At 48.8% G+C, this 17,517-nt stretch overlaps 7 protein-coding genes across 7 annotated transcripts; 4 read left to right on the top strand and 3 right to left on the bottom strand.

Moving 5' to 3' along the window:
* Positions 1 to 111: 111 nt before the first annotated feature.
* Positions 112 to 2,473, top strand: EI90DRAFT_3150191 (uncharacterized protein; the record flags this gene model as incomplete). Its single annotated transcript, XM_039065641.1, has 10 exons — positions 112 to 157; positions 211 to 288; positions 352 to 398; positions 453 to 499; positions 550 to 694; positions 759 to 1,289; positions 1,343 to 1,460; positions 1,530 to 1,636; positions 1,690 to 1,885; positions 1,947 to 2,473. The coding sequence occupies 10 exons, from the start codon at positions 112 to 114 to the stop codon at positions 2,222 to 2,224; spliced, it is 1,593 nt and encodes a 530-aa protein (XP_038922670.1). The 3' UTR covers positions 2,225 to 2,473.
* On the bottom strand, positions 2,226 to 4,521 carry EI90DRAFT_3031919 (DNA polymerase III, clamp loader complex, gamma/delta/delta subunit). The gene is made up of 11 exons (XM_039058353.1): positions 4,192 to 4,521; positions 4,113 to 4,131; positions 3,898 to 4,053; positions 3,809 to 3,840; positions 3,685 to 3,759; positions 3,602 to 3,630; positions 3,290 to 3,544; positions 3,140 to 3,236; positions 2,942 to 3,077; positions 2,799 to 2,890; positions 2,226 to 2,729 (listed from the first exon to the last, which is right to left on the bottom strand). Exons 1-11 carry the CDS (start codon positions 4,297 to 4,299, stop codon positions 2,415 to 2,417), a joined length of 1,314 nt encoding a protein of 437 aa, XP_038922669.1. The 5' UTR covers positions 4,300 to 4,521; the 3' UTR covers positions 2,226 to 2,414.
* Positions 4,522 to 4,903: 382 nt separating this feature from the next.
* EI90DRAFT_1297442 (uncharacterized protein) lies at positions 4,904 to 5,707 on the top strand. The gene is made up of 4 exons (XM_039051622.1): positions 4,904 to 5,039; positions 5,096 to 5,224; positions 5,301 to 5,449; positions 5,504 to 5,707. Exons 1-4 carry the CDS (start codon positions 5,034 to 5,036, stop codon positions 5,577 to 5,579), a joined length of 360 nt encoding a protein of 119 aa, XP_038922668.1. The 5' UTR covers positions 4,904 to 5,033; the 3' UTR covers positions 5,580 to 5,707.
* Positions 5,708 to 7,828: 2,121 nt separating this feature from the next.
* On the top strand, positions 7,829 to 9,233 carry EI90DRAFT_3031917 (Glycerophosphodiester phosphodiesterase domain-containing protein; the record flags this gene model as incomplete). The annotated part of the gene is made up of 4 exons (XM_039058352.1): positions 7,829 to 8,292; positions 8,357 to 8,588; positions 8,654 to 8,826; positions 8,886 to 9,233. Coding segments are annotated over exons 1-4 (962 nt in total), but the record flags the coding sequence as incomplete, so codon positions are not given.
* On the bottom strand, positions 9,047 to 10,982 carry EI90DRAFT_3031914 (P-loop containing nucleoside triphosphate hydrolase protein; the record flags this gene model as incomplete). The annotated part of the gene is made up of 4 exons (XM_039058351.1): positions 10,629 to 10,982; positions 10,310 to 10,566; positions 9,670 to 10,237; positions 9,047 to 9,617 (listed from the first exon to the last, which is right to left on the bottom strand). Coding segments are annotated over exons 1-4 (1,348 nt in total), but the record flags the coding sequence as incomplete, so codon positions are not given.
* A 1,477-nt stretch (positions 10,983 to 12,459) lies between these two features.
* EI90DRAFT_3143579 (putative FOL2-GTP cyclohydrolase I) lies at positions 12,460 to 13,848 on the top strand (the record flags this gene model as incomplete). Its single annotated transcript, XM_039065036.1, has 7 exons — positions 12,460 to 12,508; positions 12,568 to 12,736; positions 12,758 to 12,801; positions 13,018 to 13,212; positions 13,277 to 13,386; positions 13,457 to 13,629; positions 13,701 to 13,848. The coding sequence occupies 7 exons, from the start codon at positions 12,460 to 12,462 to the stop codon at positions 13,846 to 13,848; spliced, it is 888 nt and encodes a 295-aa protein (XP_038922665.1).
* A 2,075-nt stretch (positions 13,849 to 15,923) lies between these two features.
* Positions 15,924 to 17,228, bottom strand: EI90DRAFT_2904405 (uncharacterized protein; the record flags this gene model as incomplete). Its single annotated transcript, XM_039054171.1, has 8 exons — positions 15,924 to 16,019; positions 16,079 to 16,153; positions 16,212 to 16,279; positions 16,351 to 16,492; positions 16,550 to 16,628; positions 16,684 to 16,690; positions 16,755 to 16,827; positions 16,920 to 17,228. Coding segments are annotated over 8 exons (849 nt in total), but the record flags the coding sequence as incomplete, so codon positions are not given.
* Positions 17,229 to 17,517: the final 289 nt, after the last annotated feature.

Here is a 17,517-nt window from a genome sequence, read left to right as displayed (position 1 = left end):
GTGACTGTTACTGGGACCTACCGCACACAGCCACACCGGCATCGACGCCCGGCGCCTTCTGAGGTGCCGTCGTTCAGCCATATCCGGAGGTAGTGGCCTTTGACGTATGTAATGACGGTCACTCATCGAAAGGCTACGGTGGATTCCACCACGCAAGGTAAGTTGGTTATTCAGCGCAGCAGCTTCCCTGAACTGTGTGGCCCCACCCAGTGGCTCCTGCGCCGATTTCTGAACCCGGTGTTGCGTATCAATGCGATTCTTGTGGCTCTGACATTACACATGCCATCCGTATAAAATGCGCTGCCCCCGGATGTGAGGAGGTTGATATCTGTCCATCATGCTTTTGTGCAGGGAAGGAGGTTGGGCAGCACAAGCCATGGCATGATTACAGGGTTATCGTATGTATTTTTCAGTTACTGTCAGTATCATGTGCTCATTTCACTGTATCTTAGGAGAGGCACTCATACCCAATATTTACAGAGGGCTGGGGAGCGGACGAGTGAGACCCATCATTGCACATATGCTAGCTCTAATCTTGGTCGTGTTTAGAGAATTGCTTCTCATTGAGGGACTCATTATTAATGGCTTGGGAAATTGGGCTGCTGCTGCGGAACACATTGGAACTAGAACACCCGAGGAAGTACAACAGCATTACCACGATGTGTACGTGGAAAGTCAAACATGGCCATTACCCGTATGTGCTGCTGAAGGACGTCGATTCTTACCTCATATGATGGATGCAAATTTTTTGTTTCCAGGATTTGACCAAGAGCTTTGATGTCGACCCCGACTTTTTCCACAATAAGAAGAAGGAGCGGATAGCTGCTATGAGACAGCGCGCGTTGGAGATTGCGAAGAGCTCCAGCGATTCAAAACCTCCACTTGTATCTGGTCCTACCAATCACGAGACACAGGGCTATATGCCGGGTCGTTTGGAATTCGAAACTGAGATTGAAAATGAAGCAGAAGAGCTTGTGAAGGATCTTGAATTCGGCCTCGTTATGCAGTATGGGGGCGATCAACAACCCGCCCCGGATCCGCCTCCGGGCATTTCAGACTCTGCCACAGAGGAGAGGAAAAAAGAAGGGGATAAGATGACCGAGGGGAAGGCGACTGAAGATTCGAAAGGTCGGGATGACGAAAAGGCGGTTTGGGTACAAGATCCCGAAGAGACTCCGCAGTCCGCAGCATTAAAGCTCGCACTTCTTGACATCTATTTTGAGAAATTGGACAGACGTGCTGAGGCAAGGACTTTCGTATTTGATCGCGGCATGCTCGATTTTAAGAAGGCGAGCCACCGCCACTACGATAATCCTCACAATGCTAACCACTCCATGTACAGTGGCAAGCCGCTGAGAAAAAGCGACCAAAGGAAGAAAGAGACCTGATTCAAAGGCATAAGTCGTTCTCAAAGTTGCAAACAGGTTCAGACTTTGAAGATTTCATCAATGGTGTCATGCGTACGTACCCGCTTTTTCGATGTTGCAGTGAGCACTGGATAAACGTCGGTAATTCTCGATTACCCGCAGAGGAGAACGCTCTCAAGGCCCGTATTTTGGAGTTGCAGGAATACCGCAACCATGGTATTACAACCTTAGCAGACGCAGAGAAGTACACGAAAGAGAAAGCAACAAGGGTCGGTATCGTTACATCCAACCCTTTATGGTCGCATCTCAGCCATTTCCCTAGTTCAATCGGCCTGCATCTTTCCGAGATCTATCCGGAGACACTGGTTCTCACCATGCTGCAAACGGTCGCTTGTCTTCTATGCCCCCCGCTCACGACTCTTCGTTGCAATCGTTCGAGGCGCGCATGGGGAGCCATCAATCAATGGATCTATCCATTGGGATGGCACCGAAACCTGGACCGGTTGGTAGAAGACCCGGTACGTGCAAAACCAGTGGACAAGCACTATTTCTCAGTTATATTTGACCAATTTGGAGTAGCCGCTCCACTCAATTTGGCAAATGCCGCGTCTCTGCACCTTTTGACTCCGCTGGAACAAGAGCTATGCTCGGAGCTACGCATTCTGCCGAAGCCTTTCCTCATTATCAAGGAGACTCTAGTCTCAGAGTTCATGCGCCGCAATGGGAACCTGAAGAAGCGTGAAGCTCGAGATTTGATTAAGATTGACGTGAATAAGACTGGGAGAATTTGGGAGTTCCTTGAACAACAGGGGCTGTTGGATATCACCAAAAAACCGGGAGCCAGCGTACAGACATGATCATTGGTATGCGATAATATTGTCATCAAATGGTTGGGCACGGGAATGCTGTATGTACAATTGAATATGCTACATTATGTCCTTATACTATCTAGTGATGTCACGACCGTGTATCCAAAGCAATTGCCAGCACGATAGAAACCTATCAGGTTCAATTCTCCGGTAACAGATTAGTGCAATGGCAAGCAAATCACTGCGGGCTAGAGTTAGTGGGCCTCCCTTCCCATTTCTCCCCTCTATTAACTTCTTCCTCCCATCGTTTTAGCCGTTCCTCACTCCAGGTCCTCTCCTTTGTGTAGTCCTCAGCTGTCCTCAAGAACGGGCCATCTACCTGAAGGGTGTGCTTGACCTCTTCTGGTAGATAATTATTAGTGACTGGATGTGCGAAATTAGGATTATACAAATATTCAGCGCCATAACCAAGAGTCTCCATAAATTGGGTAGGGGCATTGCGCACTGCAATGGGCACTGATAACGCGGACGTTCGCTTCGCTTCTGCTTCCGCCTAGAGGCAGAATTCAGTCAGACAACATGGCTGACATGTGTCAGGAAGGTGATTTAAAATATCACTAACTCTGTTGTATGCTTCATACGCACGGATAGACTTCTTCGCCTCGGCCAAGTATGAAACACAATGCGCAAGATTGATTCGGCATTCTGGCAAGCCTGCATCCTTGCATGTGTGTGAGTCAGCATGCCATTAGGGGTGGTACTAACCAATATTCTGACATGCAAAGTACGTGGCCGTGGCCAAGGGCAGTGCATGGGTATCTGCAAGACCCACATCTTCGCTCGCAACAACTATCAACCGTCTTGCGACATAAAGAGGGTCTTCGCCTGCTGTTAGCATCCTCTGCGGGGGAAGGGGCGTCAGCTGATGCAAGAACCCACCACACCATTCACAAGATCACAAACCGCAAGCCAATATAGCGCAGCTGATCCATCACTCCCTCGAATGCTTTTGTGCAGAGCACTGATCATTTCATATCGGTCATCCCCAGTACGGTCATACCTAGTACAGGGATAAGATGTGATGAATGCGAACAGGATTCAACGTAGATTTGCCTCGACAATGTGGTGGTTTTCAATGAATTAAGGATTTGTTCCACAGATACATTTGAAGGAGCCTGGAGAACTAATTCAAGCAGATTGAGGGCTGTTCTTGCATCCCCTATCGATAATCCGACGATGCATTCTAATACTTTCGTATTGGTTGCCAACGTCGCGTGCTCTTGTTTAATGCTGTCACGCATGCGGTTGATAGCGTTAAGGAGAATCTTCATCATGTCCGTATCGAATATTCTCCACAGAACAATCACCCTATGGCGGAACAATTATCGTCCACATTGACTTGCACAGAGTGAGATCAGAACTTACCGGCAACGACTGAGGAGGGCAGCCACCACCTGTGAGCTATGGTTAAAAGCTGCTCAGTGCCTAGACAATCCACTGTCTCACACCTTAAATGACGGATTTTCTGTCGTCGCCGCTATCAGTTGGACCCACCCTTTCTCAACATAGGGTAGAAAGAGATCCTATCTGGATAGGTATAATTTGGGCTAGGCGGATTAACAAAACGGTCACCTGTTGTGCCTTATTGAAACGCTGTATCTCATCTTGAGAAAGGAAGTTTGAATTGGTAATGGGACTAGAAGCCAGAAGCAGCCACCTACCAACGAACATCACAGTCCGTTTCCCAGATAGAGATAACACATTTTTTGCTTCCTCAAAAACGGCTCGTACGTCAGCAGTCCCGGCAGACGTCGCGCTCAGCTCCTTGATAATGGAATGTGTAGACCGTGCAATGATTCTGGCAAGGGTAGTTTTGCCTGGAACATCCAACACGCAGGTTATCTTCAAGAAGGGGAATCCTCAACGTGCACCTTACCAGAGCCTGGAGGACCCCACTGGAGCAATTAAATATGCATCACGCTTAATTGAATCAGGAAGAGTTGATAGAAATGTACCAGGAGCAAACTTCCACAAGTTCCGGAATCAATCAAGCCTCTCAACAACGTACCAGGTCCCACATGCTCCTGGTGGCCAAAAAAATCGTCCAGAGACTGAGGCCTCATGCGTTCTGCTAATGGAGCCACAGAAGATAGGCTAGAAACCCTCGAGGAGATCTTCAATTCGGAACCGAGTTTGATTTTCTTTGCGGGCCGGGACTCTTGACTGAGGATAACAGTGTCGGATGATGCAGGGGAAGAAGGCGGTGGCGGCACGTCGTTTGGCCTAGTCTTCGTTCTGGACTGGGCGGATGTGAATATTGGCGCCAAATTTTTCGATGGACGGTCTTGCGACGTTGCTAAGAATTGGTAGGAAAAACCCGTGATGAGCGGACAATGACTTACCGATATCATGAGAGGGAGGTAGTTGACAACCTGAATCTATATGCTGATTTATCACACGCTCAGGAATTTTGACAGAACAAATTGGACTGTCTCAATATGGCTCAGAAGCAACGCTGGGAAAAGCCCTATCAAACACACCAGACAACTGAGAGGGGTCAGCTGGTCAGCTAGAGCTGAGGGAAGATGACTATTTTAATAACCTGCGTTGCTGCTGCCTTCCATGATGTTGCCAAAACGCGCGCAGCCCAATATAAATTGATTTTGATGAACGAACGTGCTTGGTTCGGATTTAAATAAGTTGACTCTGATCACATGCACGATGTTCCTCGATTCAGATCGAGTCTTAGCTGGAGGATTTTCGTGGATCATCAGACTCTCCCTGTCAGTGACGACGGCCTTGATCGACCCCCTTTGGTCCTAGCATCTCGCCGGTAGCAACCTATTGCATTCTTGCGATGAAGGTGCTTACTCAATATAATCTCGTTGCTTAGCGCATTTAGCTCATACTGTGTTTCAGTTTGGCAAAGAGATCCAGAGGCAGCAGATCCCAGGATGGTCGCCGTATTATTTGGACTACAAGGCTCTTAAGAAAATCATAGCAGCAGCCAATAAGTCACTTGCTGAGTCAAACTCGCTACTTATCGAAGTACTGCGTCCCCTGGATGTTCTTTCCTCGCCTTCGCCTGCAACTAAGAAGGATACATCTATTGCCTCTCCTCCAGAGATTACCTTTGCAGGCTCCGTCTCGTCTGGGGATGCCAACGTTGCACCTGTTTCTGTCCCCACTGTTGGGAGGGATGAAGAGCGTGGCCCTGAATTTCAACGAAGCAAAGCAATGTTCTTCTTCAAGCTGGAGCGCGAACTCGAAAAGGTACGAAACAATATTGAAATTAAGGGCTTATACGCCTCACGGGCTGCCCGCTAGATCAACACGTTTTATCTCCAGAAAGAAGCGGAACTTAAGTTACGCCTTGGTAACCTTCTGTCGAAGAGACGGCTAGCGCTTCAACTCATGAGTTCAGATGAGGAGGGGGCAACTGGAAATGAGGGTGGGATGCAAAGTTCTGAGTGGCGTGCTGTTCAAGAGGGTTTTCGCTTGCTGGAGAAAGATTTAGGCAAACTCCAAGTGAGTTGCTGAACGAATCCAGCACGAACTGGGTTCTCAGTTCCGGTATTTCATGTGCCAGAAATTCATTGACGTCAACGCCACTGGATTTCGGAAAATCCTCAAAAAGTGGGACAAAAGATCCAAGTCAAAAACCAAAGAGTTGTATCTAGCCCGTCAAGTCGAAGTTCAGCCATGTTTTAACCGACAGGTACGGGGAATAAGTTTCAAGATTTTAATTCCACTTACCCTTCGTAATAGCTCCTTGTGCAGCTTTCTGATGCCGTGGCTGCATGTCTCATAGACCCGGTGAATGCTGAGGTTGATCCTAGCCTTGAAGATGCTACTCTAACGCCTAGTTTGCCGAGTGACGCCATCCTCTCTCAACAACTTACCGTGGAGAGCGGTGCTTCGTCAATGAGAGTTTTTCGTGATTTCGAGGCGAATCTGTCAAAGGCTGTTCAGTGGCACGACAACGAGGCGGTGAAGGAGCAGCTTGCTTTGGCTGAATCTTCTCTGCCCTCACAAGCCCAGAACGGTCGCACCCATATCATGCGAATACTTTGGCGTGCCGCCATGCTGGCGAGACCAGACATTGCAGATGCCATTATCAATTCGGCCCCCTTTGATCTGTCCTTCGTTGATGACATCAATGGTCGGACATGCTTGCATGAAGCCTCGATTTCCGGCAAACTTCGCTTGGCAAACATCTGCTTAAGACATGGTACCCATGTAGACAGTGCCGATGCCTACGGCCGGACTGCCTTGCATTATGCCTGTCTTGAAGGGCATTCAAGTGTGGCTGAGAAGCTTCTGGTCGCAGGTGCGACCCCCAATCTGCTTGATATGGATAACTATTCTCCGCTTATTTATGCCGTGGTGAACGGCTGGCTGGATTGCATCCGTGTCCTCGTGAGTCAGCCTGGCGTCACTGTAGGCCCAACTAGTTTGAAGAGTCCCAGCGACTTGATACCGCTTTCTCTTGCTGCACAATACGGGCATGCCGATATTTCGAATTTCTTGATACAACACGGGGCTCAGAGCATAGCCAACACTAATGGAGAATATCCCATCCATCTTGCTGCACGGGAGGGGCATGCCGATGTTTGTCGGTTACTAGTGCGACATTTAGACCCTTCGTCCAAGGGTAGAGTACCCAGTCCAAAACCAACCTACGTTGACACTCCGGATAAATATAATGAGTGGACCCCATTGCTGCACGCAGCGCGAAATGGCCATGTCAAGTGTGTTCAAATTTTGTTAGATGCCGGGGCCAATCCGCTCGCAATGGACGAGAATTCCAGGACCGCGCTGTATCACGCTGCCTGGTTCGGTCATATTGAGTGTGTCAACAAGCTCATTAATGCGGTCACATTGTACAGCATTAATTATGGAGGCAACGCTGCCAAGATCCCCATTCCAAAATCTGCTCCCGGGACCTCGAGCACTGCCTTCACCATGTCCTCTGGCTTTGTGCCTTCGCCTTTCGACCCATCCAGTGTGCCGGGATCCATTGGGCCTGAGTTCAAACTAGATTCGGACACAGACCCGGATGTAGACATGATACCTTCCCTTCTCCTACCGCCCCCTATCATGCCCTTTCGCATATACGGACATAACTACTTGGATAATTCGTATCTTGTTCAGGTTGTTTTGGGCCATCCCTTCTCATCACCAACTGATCCTGTACTTCCTGTCAAACTCGTCCCGGATGTTGCACGACAAACCGATGTTGGACTGAGAAACTCGGCAGCTCGTGCCAAAGCGACCCCTTCACTCAAAGTTGTGATGACATCCCGCCCATCTGAGTCAGGAGGATTGGCGGCGTCACATAGCATCGTGCTTCCTTTAGCAGATGAGAGCGAGGCATTCTCGTTCCAACTCCAACATCTTGACGACCTCACCCTCGAATTCTCTTTTTATCCCGCATTTGGCTCGAAGATCATTGGCAGAGCCGTTGCATCTCCCCGCGGCTTATGCGACCTCCGGCGGGGGAACGCGAAAAGTATACCCATCTTAGATCATCGTTTAAACGTCATTGGAGAGGTGCGTCTCGGAGTTGCACTCTATCGCCTTGCCTCATGTCTTTTCATCCCAAGTTGTTATTCGATATTTACATTGTAACCCCTTTTAAAGAAGTCGCATTGGAGGTTGGCGGTACTGTGGAAACCTATTGGAAGTCTACTTCCGGGCCATCGGCAGATATGCCAATAGCATCTTTGAGCTCAATTGGTTTAAGCTCATCCGTCCATCACGGCCCTTCCCCTTCCTCTCCGTCCATCCGTTCCCCAGCTGTGACGGCGACTGCTGGGAACAAAATCGCTTTATCGTCCCTCTCTGGAGAGTTTGTGCATTTAGTAATCCAGGTTACCCGGGATTTCATTCCAGTCGTCTGCCCTGAGTGGAATGTCCCATTTGTGATGAACGATCAAAAAGAACCGCTAGTCGATGTCGGGGTGGCGGACCTCTCAGCTGATCAATTTCAGCGGCTGGTAGTGGTAGCAGGGAGAACATCTGATGCGAAGCTGCCACTTGCGCAGCTGTCGAGTGCATCTGAATGGCAACGATGTCTTTCTGGGTCGTTCTGCACACTGACGGAGGTGCTCAAGGTCGGTTTTCATTTCCGCCATGTCCCCAAGTCTTCATGTGAATTGACGCTCCCTTCTGCTCTAGGCACTTCCGTTGAAGTATGGCGTAAGCCTAGAACTCCGCTATCCCAACCCAGTGATTCGGCAACGGTACAGTCTAGGCCGCAACCACGAACCGAACGAATTTGTCGACAGCGTGCTCAGAACAGTGTATTCAGCCCTGGCTACCCACTCAGGAGCATTTCCTAGAAGGAAAATAGTCTTCTCTTCCTTCGTGCCTACCATATGTACTGCTATCAATTGGAAGCAGCCGAATTGTCCGTGGACCTAAGTCTAGAACTTACAGTTAATACCAAAACTGACATTAATATCTCTTGCCTAGATGCCGTATTCTTTGCGTCAAAAGGAGGCGTTGCGAGACCGGCCGGAAATGACACTGGTGTATTACTTGCTGATGAAGAGGAGATAGATACTCGCTGCCGCAGTATCAGCGCTGCTGTTAACTTTGCGAGGAATAACAATCTTCTTGGCCTCATTCTGAATGCATCGATTTTGGTCAGTCGCTTTTTCCCGGTCCGGTTATATTGTTCCCTTTCCTGACATCTCGCTATTAGCAACAAGTACCTTCGTTGATTTTGGGCATCAAAGAGCACGGGGTCATGCTTGCTGCATTCGGAAACACAAATTTATTGCCTTTGTCTTCTGCCACAGGGACTTCCACGAAGGTTGATGCAATGCTCACCGAAGGGGTTTTGACATTCGTTGACCGAGCTATCGGCATGCTATGATATTTATTTATTTGGTTAGCTATGTTTCGAGATATAATCTACACGAATACAAAGGTCAAGGGAGTCGCGAAAAGAGGAATTGGAATGATTAGTTGGGCATTTTGAGAAGCTTTGTCAGTTGTATTACGCGTTTGCGGCCGAAAAACACTAAGCAGAATTACAATGATGACAATCTCGAAAGATGTTCGAAGTAAGAAACTTTTTTGGATGGGGTTGGCGGAATTTGAGAATGGTGGAGTAACACAAAGAACAGCTTGGTCACATTAGGGCATCATCGTCCTGGAGTTCAAATACCCTGCGAATGTCCGATATTACTTGTGAGGATGTACCGAATGCAGTAATGGTACCGTTTTCCATGACCGCGACCTTATCAGCCCATTGGAGCGCATCAAGTCTGTGTGTGACGAAAATGATGGTCCCGTGGCCAGGTCGCTTGGTTAGTCCCTGAAAGAGCTGGCGTTGGCCACATACGTCCAGGGCTGAATTTGCTTCGTCAATGAGCATCATGTCACAAGTGTTGGCACGCATTAATGCACGAGAAATTGCAATTCGTTGCCACTACGAGACTAGTGTAAGCCCTCGTGTTGCACGATAAGGTGGGTAGACCTACCTGACCACCTGATAGCTGAGCAACACCATTCCTTTTAGGTGGGCATGGCGGCTCATCCGTGTCAGCAGACAGGTAGGCATGTAATGTCGTCATAGCGTACGGTGGAGGTGGATAATCCTGATAGTGTCGGTAATGCGGGTACATGTGCGTCCGAGGCCGATTATTTTCGCCTTCTAAGAGCGTTTCTATGCCGTATTCCATATCCTGCACAAGGGATAGTGCTCCTGCCGCACTCAAAGCTTCCCATATCGCATGATCTGAGCCGATATTCTCGATGTTTCCCATGCCAACGTTCTCACGAACGCTGGTACGATCGAATTTGCAAAAAGACTGGAAAATGACGGATGTGCGCTTGTGCAGATCGGAGGCATCGAATCGACGCACATCTGCGTCATTTACGCGATATGAACCATGTGAGAAGTCTACCAGACGCGCGAGAACATGCATGAGGGTCGTTTTGCCGGAGCCGTTGAGACCAACGATGGCGACGGTTTCACCCGGATTGATGGTCAAGTTGACTCCACGTAGTGTAGGCGTATGTTGACCGGGAAATGAAAATGTTAGGTCTCTAAGAAGTCCGATGCAGTGATGAAGTGAGTATATGCGGTCACCGGACCGAATCCATGCTTCTGCCACGCACTTCAGCTCAAGTTTCATCCCTCGTTTCGACCCAGGTGCGTGTGAAAGTGGATATGATACCCGATTCTCTTCCGCAGCATTAAGGTAGGGCTGCATTTTCATAGCACAGTGGAATGCCCCAAGATCGAAACAAGAGTCAAAAGACCAACGGACTGAGGTTTGGATTGAACTCAGGGACCTGCAGAGGCGTTCGGTTGCTGTTCGAGTGAGATTAGCGGAACCCATAGAGGAACCAGAATATTGGATGATGAAAGGTACCTGAAATTAGTGTATTAGAGAGACATCCTTGTTAACTCGCGAACACACTTCGAGCAACTTACGTTCCGAAGGATGTCATAAACTTCACTAGAAGTCTCCTTCAAGAACATTCGAATGGTGGCGACCGTTCGACTGGACTGGGAAGAAACAAAAACCCCCCGTGAATTGACCATTTGATCAAGTTTCATGTCCTCCTGTTTTGCAACAAGCCACTGCTCCAAGATCCAGTCTGCAAGACCAAATAACATCACTTCAGCCTTGCATGTAACATTGTATGCCATATTTTCCATCTGTGAGATGCGCTGTTTAATGGATGCGGCGCGGGATTCAAACTGCTCGTCAGGCCAATCGTCCTCCGATGAAATGAACCAGTCCTTGATGGGGCAAAATACACCGGGGAAACGCGGGATTACCACGCATGCTATGGTGACCAATTGACCGGCAGAGGGTGATCGTAATAGTAAGGAACTTAGGATGTACAGTTGAGTCGAAAACTGTGTTAGATCAGCAACTAACCCCATCATGCCGAGGGGCGTCAGAATAGTATTCGTTCCACCTCCAAATGAATTGACGAATTTGTTCGATTCATCAAGGAGATCCTGAACAAGAGGGTCTGCAAGGGCCTGAATATCCAAACGCAGACGGGACTGCAATTGAAGGTACTGAAAGCGTAACCGAACGGATTGCTGGACAAGTGACGAATTATATTCACTGTACGAAGACAACGGGAAGTAAGCGAAAATGTCGTGGTAACCAAAATAGACGTAATGACTGCCGCAAAAACAATAATCGCGGACCAAGACTCACATAAAATGATCAAGAAGTCTCCCAAGGAACATTCGTATAATCTCGGAGAAAAAAAGGCGAATGATTGGCCACAAATTTTCGCGGCCACCCCAAATACTGCCGGACGTGATGGCACACTGAATCTGATGGGGAATACTTCAGTGGACCCGCGAGCAACATGTGTGGGTACCTTACCTGATCCAGTATGACGGCCTGCGCGTAGCCTTGGTATGCAGGTAATGCACCTCTAACGATGTTCAAAATTATCATAAGAGGCATACGAATGGGATGCAAGCTCAGGACGATGCGCAATACGTCTAGCCAACATCGCCACAGCAGGAATAAAGCGATGCCAACGTTTGCAACATTGAACGGCCGTGGAGCACCAGGACGTAATGTGGTCGTGCTCTGTGGCGAGTCAGCGGTAGAAGCCAGACGAGAACGCTTCCATGCATGCAAGGCGTCAGAAGACGGTGCTATAGGGGGGTTGTATGTATTTTTGGGGGAGAAGACGCTTTAGACGTGGAGGACGAAGTGTCGGAAACCCTTTCAGCTAGTTCAGTGCCCTTTTGAACATTGGGTGAAAGTTTCCGACAGCTACGAGCCCTCAGAGGCATGCTCGAGAGGGCTGCGACAGGTTAAATCGGGGAGGGGAAAAAGTGACGATCGAACAGAGAAAGACAGCCATAAGTAGCGTTATAAGGCGCTGATACTCCGCTTGTAAACATACACATACCAAAGGCCCGCTTGAGGGTTCTCCTATTCCATAATTGGCAGGATGAATCCAAAGGGGAATGTGAGTTTTTGGGCGTTGAATGTTAGTTTCATCACATTGCCACGGCTGGGCGAAGGCGTGCGGCTAGCGCGAGTGGCGGATGACATGCAGCGGAAGCCCAGATGCCCATAGGTGCATATTGATAACAGAGTCTAGACGCGAACTGGAGGCGTTGGGGGTACTTGCGGAACGAACGAAGTGTCGTGCCCGAGAAATCAAATGAGTTGGTCGGGAGCTGCCTTTTCATAACATATTCACCTTGAAATTTCTCCTCCCTTTTTTTTTTTTTTTTTTCTCTCTTTTTACCGTCGGCGCTTAAAAACTCGCGCTCCATGGACTATCAAGCGCCCGCCACCCGCGGAATCAACGCCGGCGACCATGGTGAACCCAGCGAAGACGTAAACGTTGTCTATGGAATGACTTCGGCGCTGCTGACCAAGAGATTGTCGAGTCTGCTCCGATCGCCGATGCCCTCCACATCCAATCCTCTTCCCCTGCGTCACCCGACCCCCTAACTTCACCTCCCACATTGCGGTCTCAGTCGCGCGGCCGCGAGGGGTATGGATTCCGTCCTGCTTCAGGAGCATCGACTCCACAAATACCTCATTCGTTTCCCACCGTCTTATCTAGCATACACGTTCAACCGCACTCCGTCGTGGACCAGAATGGCTTAGGTTGGCCAGGCACGTACTAGGATTCTTTCCTTCTTCACCTCTCACTTGTCCGTGCGTTCAGCAGAATTTCGTTTGCCAATCAGCACGCGGAGTTCACAAGAAGCTGATCATTTCATACCAGTTTCCCTCGGCAGTGTTCCCTCATCATATTCCCAGTTTCGAACTAAAAGCTCTTATTAATATATTGTCTCTCCCGCCGTCCGCAAATTTTTCCAGCCAAATCTACCATAAGTAGGCTCAACTCCACGCCAGAAGAACGTGCTGCTAGGGAAGCGAAATTGGCTGGTGCTGTAAGAATTCTCCTCGAAGCTATCGGCGAAGATCCAGATCGGGAGGGACTGATCAGGACTCCGGAACGATACGCACAAGCTCTGCTGTGGATGACGAAGGGTTATGAAGACAAACTCACTGGTTCGCACATTTGGCTAATCTCACCCACGATCTCGGGCTGCTGAGCACACACGTCTCCGAATAGATGTAATAAATGATGCTATTTTCGAGGAGGATCACGACGAAATGGTGATTGTGCGGGATATAGACGTGTTCAGTCTCTGCGAGCACCATATGGTTCCCTTCACGGGGAAGGTACATTCTGCCAGTCCCGAACAGCGTTACGTTCCTGCTTATCACGACTGCTTTTGCTATATTGCCTCAGGTCTCTATAGGGTATATACCCAAAAAATTGGTGCTTGGGATTTCGAAGCTGGCTAGGATAGCAGAGACATTCAGTCGAAGGCTCCAAGTTCAAGAACGTTTGACCAGACAAATAGCTTTGGCTGTTCAAGAAGCCATCCATCCTTATGGAGTGGCCGTGGTCATGGAAGCAACGTAAGTTCACGAACCCTTGATAGACTACGAATTCTTGTCGCTCAAAACTTTAATCCTGCCCAACTCAAAAGGCACATGTGCATGACCATGCGAGGAGTGCAGAAACCAGGAGCCACGACGATTACATCCACAATGCTCGGCGCTTTCCGTGAACGCGCTAAAACACGCGAAGAATTTCTCTCTCTCATTCGAAGCCCATCCAGTGTTGGACGTCATTAACCATTGGTTGCTGGATACAACATGCCCTAACATTATAGCACACCTTGTGGTCATCAAGTATCATCTAAAGCCTTTCAACAAGGTTTAATCGACCCCTAATTAACGGGTATCCATCCTCAATTCGTCACTCAAGTAACCTAATTATGCAAATTAGCCCACAGCATTTAATCATATTCGCGCCTGAGAATATTGGAACTAATGGAGCAGCATTTGTCATTCCCTATCGGCACTTGAGCCTTCTGCTCGCGCTGATAGATGTTGCGCCTTGATCAACATGCAGGATCAATGTCCCAAACCACTGTAACTCCGAGAAGCAAAAGTCCCGCACCAAAGACATGGGTGTAATTGCTAAACTCAAAGTGTTAAGGCCCGACTTTGTCAAAAAAGGCATCCATCTCCTTCTGATCCATCATCTACATATCCAAAGAGCTTAATAACGCGGGTGATGGCCCTGGTCACTTAATCCATACTGCGCAAAATCGGATACTGCAAGCGCAACCTTGGCAAGTCGATGCCCAACATCAGACTGAGCTATACCTTTCAGACCAAGAGACACCATCAGATCAGATATCCGCGTGAATTGCGGTGAGGGGAATGTTCGGCTGTAAGTGACTGGTTTAGAGGGGGAATTAGATAACTTGAGAATTTTTCCCTGTATGTGGCCGAAAGGGTGGATAATCGCCCAGCGATGAGAAAATCATCAGGAGAAAAATATCCAGCGTGTTCCCCCTCAAACCACAAATCTGCATCACATGAGCATGAATTAGGAGAGATTTAAGTCACGAGCCAATGATTGCTTTTTTCAACTTTTACGTGGGAACGCACCGGCAACGGTCCGCCTTGTTCCTCTCAAATGCTGCAGGAATTTTTTTTGGGCAGTGTCGTTTGCGTAAGGCGTTGCTTAGTTCACACGGTGGGAGAAGTGAGGAAGCGGACGAGCGCCAGCAACGCCACCGCCCACAGTACCCTCAAAGACCTTGCCCCGAAGATATGAGCCTGCCCTCGGACAGGAAAAGAACCCCAAAAGCTGGAGACGCTCGTTCCTTTCTCTTCTAGTCCGTCCTTCCCAACATGTCGGCAGGGTACAAATTCATGCTTTTGTTTCAGCGTTATGTAAGTGGAAAGGGAGGGTCACAACACTGTGGTTGCGCCGTAATTGAAAATAAGAGGTGTCAGGGGTAGTCATCGGTTCCCCAGCAGGTGCAAAACTCCTATCTTACGAAAATAAGGGATTCGGCCAGGAATCGGCCAGGATCGTCCGCAAAGCACCCTGAGAACAGTTGTTGCATGAGAATCCGACGAGCTCGGTCGAGGCAGCCTCGAGTACCCTCGGATGCAGCATGTAACAAGAACAATGGCGTTAGTTGGCTAGCAAACGGAGCACGAGGCGTTCAATGAGGTGAGCTGATCGGCCTTGGCTAGGCCAAAAAAAAATCATTGATCTCCTTCAGCATTGGATGCAATGGCGAAGCCATAGGAATAATGATAGCTAGACCCGAACCTTGCTATTGACGTCAAACCTGAGTCACAATACTTCTGGCCGATCTTTAGGGTGTAGATCGACCAGACGGACTCTTGGGTGGAATAGATGCTCGAAGGTCACAAGTCGCGGGGTTGCGGAAGAATGAGAGTGCGTTCGCCACACGCCCGACTCTAGTCCGTTCACAGATAAGTAGCTTTGGGAGGGCTCCAGGGCTGAGAGAGAAACTAGAGCTGCTTCTCATCATGACGACGTGTGGAAAAGCCTTGGAGGAGGGAGTACCCAATCAGGCGTATTATACAAGTATTTATTAAGGCGAGCGTGGAGTCAACGAGGAAACGAAGATGCAATGCAAACACGTGGTGTTGCTTCACAATGATTCACCCATATGGACGTCAAAGTGGGGCACCTGAAGCTGAAAGCGGAGCAGGGTCACCTCATCACGGGGGAAGTGCTGATCGTCAAGCGAGGACGCGGGTTAACTGTATTATCAATTACCCATTGTACAGCGGGGATGAGGAGAATAAGAATAAAAAGGCTCACAGACAACCGTTGTGAAGGGATCAAGGTCACGTTGCAGCATGTGGGACCTCATCTATACCAAGAAACCTTTGTATCGTAGACGCAAGCAATAGAGCACTCCAGCAACGATTCCCCCTACGTGCCCTGCCGAGTCTACGGTACTACCTTGCTATTATAGTCGAATGCTGATTCTCAGAAGCAAATCAATATGTAATAGTCTAGACTCACGCGTCGCACAACGGTGGAATACAAGTCCCAAGCGAATAGCCCAGTGATGCACGCCCATGCGGGAACGGGCACGATCTTTCACATCTTGATCGACTCGCTTCATCATGACGAAAAGTTGAATCGGTTCACTCACGAAAAACACAAGAAACTGGGTCCTTGGAAAGGCACAAGCAAAGAATGCAACCGTAGAGAGAATGGCGCCTGTGGGTGTGTTATCACGCTGAGTCACGACTGGAAAGGCAATCAGAAGAATGGTAACCAACAAAACTTACCACTCGCGCCATGACTTCTGTAATTCGGGTTTCCAGAAGTGAGATGGTTCCACGCCAGGCTAACGGCACTGGCTATCAATCCACCTCCGAGGTACAGTCCTAGAAACCTTGCGTTCCCCAGGAGATCAAGGACTGCCGGAGCCTAAGCCCGGCTGTACTTAGAGCCAAGACAGAAGGCAAAAGAGCCCAACCCCCTCACCATAAAATAAAATGTCAGGCCGTTCATCAATGCATGGGTGGCGGACGACTGCGAAAAACAGGATGTAATAAGAGTCCATCTAGAGCGGCAGGGCATTAGAGGGTCACAGAAAAAGGAAAATTTTTTCGAGCAACATGCATTCTTCCTAGTTAAAGATGCATTAAGCCATCTTCATAAAGCGATAGTGGAATGCGTGCTGATTCACCCTGCTTAAAATTATCCCAAGAGACAGTAAAATGCTTGAGCATGAAGAATACACGGCTAGGATCTCGGAATTGCTCCTGTGTGTGAAATGAGAGAGAGAGGCAAAAAAAAAAAAAGATGATGATGAACAAGATGGATCTGTAAAAGATGGACACCTAAAACATACCCAATACATATCGGAGTATCTCCACGCCCCATAGACAAGGACGTTGATACCAAGTATGCCATAGAATATCCATCGGGACGGTATTGAGGAGAGATATCTCTGAAAGAAGTCCCATCTACCGTTACCGCCGGAATAGCCAAATCCGTCAGTGCGTCGACGGCTTCGACCCGATTGGTAGTAGGTTGACCGGATAGCGTTCCGTAGAGGAGATGCCCTGAACCACGACAATGCTTTGGTAGCAAGTGCCTTCTGATACTCTAAAACTAAGGTGTGCTTGATTGGTGAAGTTTCACTACTAAAGCTGCGCGTGGCCACCGAGGGAATCGCTAGAGAATTTGAACAAGACTCTGTGCTTGATGAATAAGACACATGTCGCGTTCGGCAGAGATGACCAAGTTTTGGGTGAAGTGCCCCAAAGCCCCTGACAACCGAGCAACGCGAAAAGGGAGAAAGCCAACACACAGAACAGAACGACCCGTCATCAGATCCCAAGCGCCCAATAAACTGGCGAAAAAATGAGGCAGTGCAAAATGTCACATGTCATGGGACACTCGTTCACGTGCGAGTCAATTCAATCGGCCGGACATAGCCGCAAGTC

The sequence above is a fragment of the Cantharellus anzutake genome, assembly GCF_015039405.1.
Source record: "Cantharellus anzutake strain C23 chromosome Unknown EI90scaffold_3, whole genome shotgun sequence".
Taxonomy (NCBI): domain Eukaryota; kingdom Fungi; phylum Basidiomycota; class Agaricomycetes; order Cantharellales; family Hydnaceae; genus Cantharellus; species Cantharellus anzutake.
This window is presented reverse-complemented; position numbering and strand designations above follow the sequence as displayed.

What these genes read in the sequence shown, in the direction of transcription:
- EI90DRAFT_3031919 (XM_039058353.1), bottom strand. Translation starts at nt 4,299, where the DNA reads ATGAGGCCTCAGTCTCTGGACGATTTTTTTGGCCACCAGGAGCATGTG. An exon ending in GCCCTCCTCAGTCGTTGCCG is followed by an intron (nt 3,545 to 3,601) that starts GTAAGTTCTGAT and finishes GTTCCGCCATAG; the next exon opens with GGTGATTGTTCTGTGGAGAA. An exon ending in CTGCGCTATATTGGCTTGCG is followed by an intron (nt 3,078 to 3,139) that starts GTTTGTGATCTT and finishes CTTCCCCCGCAG; the next exon opens with AGGATGCTAACAGCAGGCGA.
- EI90DRAFT_1297442 (XM_039051622.1), top strand. An exon ending in CAAACTCGCTACTTATCGAA is followed by an intron (nt 5,225 to 5,300) that starts GTACTGCGTCCC and finishes CCTCTCCTCCAG; the next exon opens with AGATTACCTTTGCAGGCTCC. An exon ending in TGGAGCGCGAACTCGAAAAG is followed by an intron (nt 5,450 to 5,503) that starts GTACGAAACAAT and finishes GCTGCCCGCTAG; the next exon opens with ATCAACACGTTTTATCTCCA.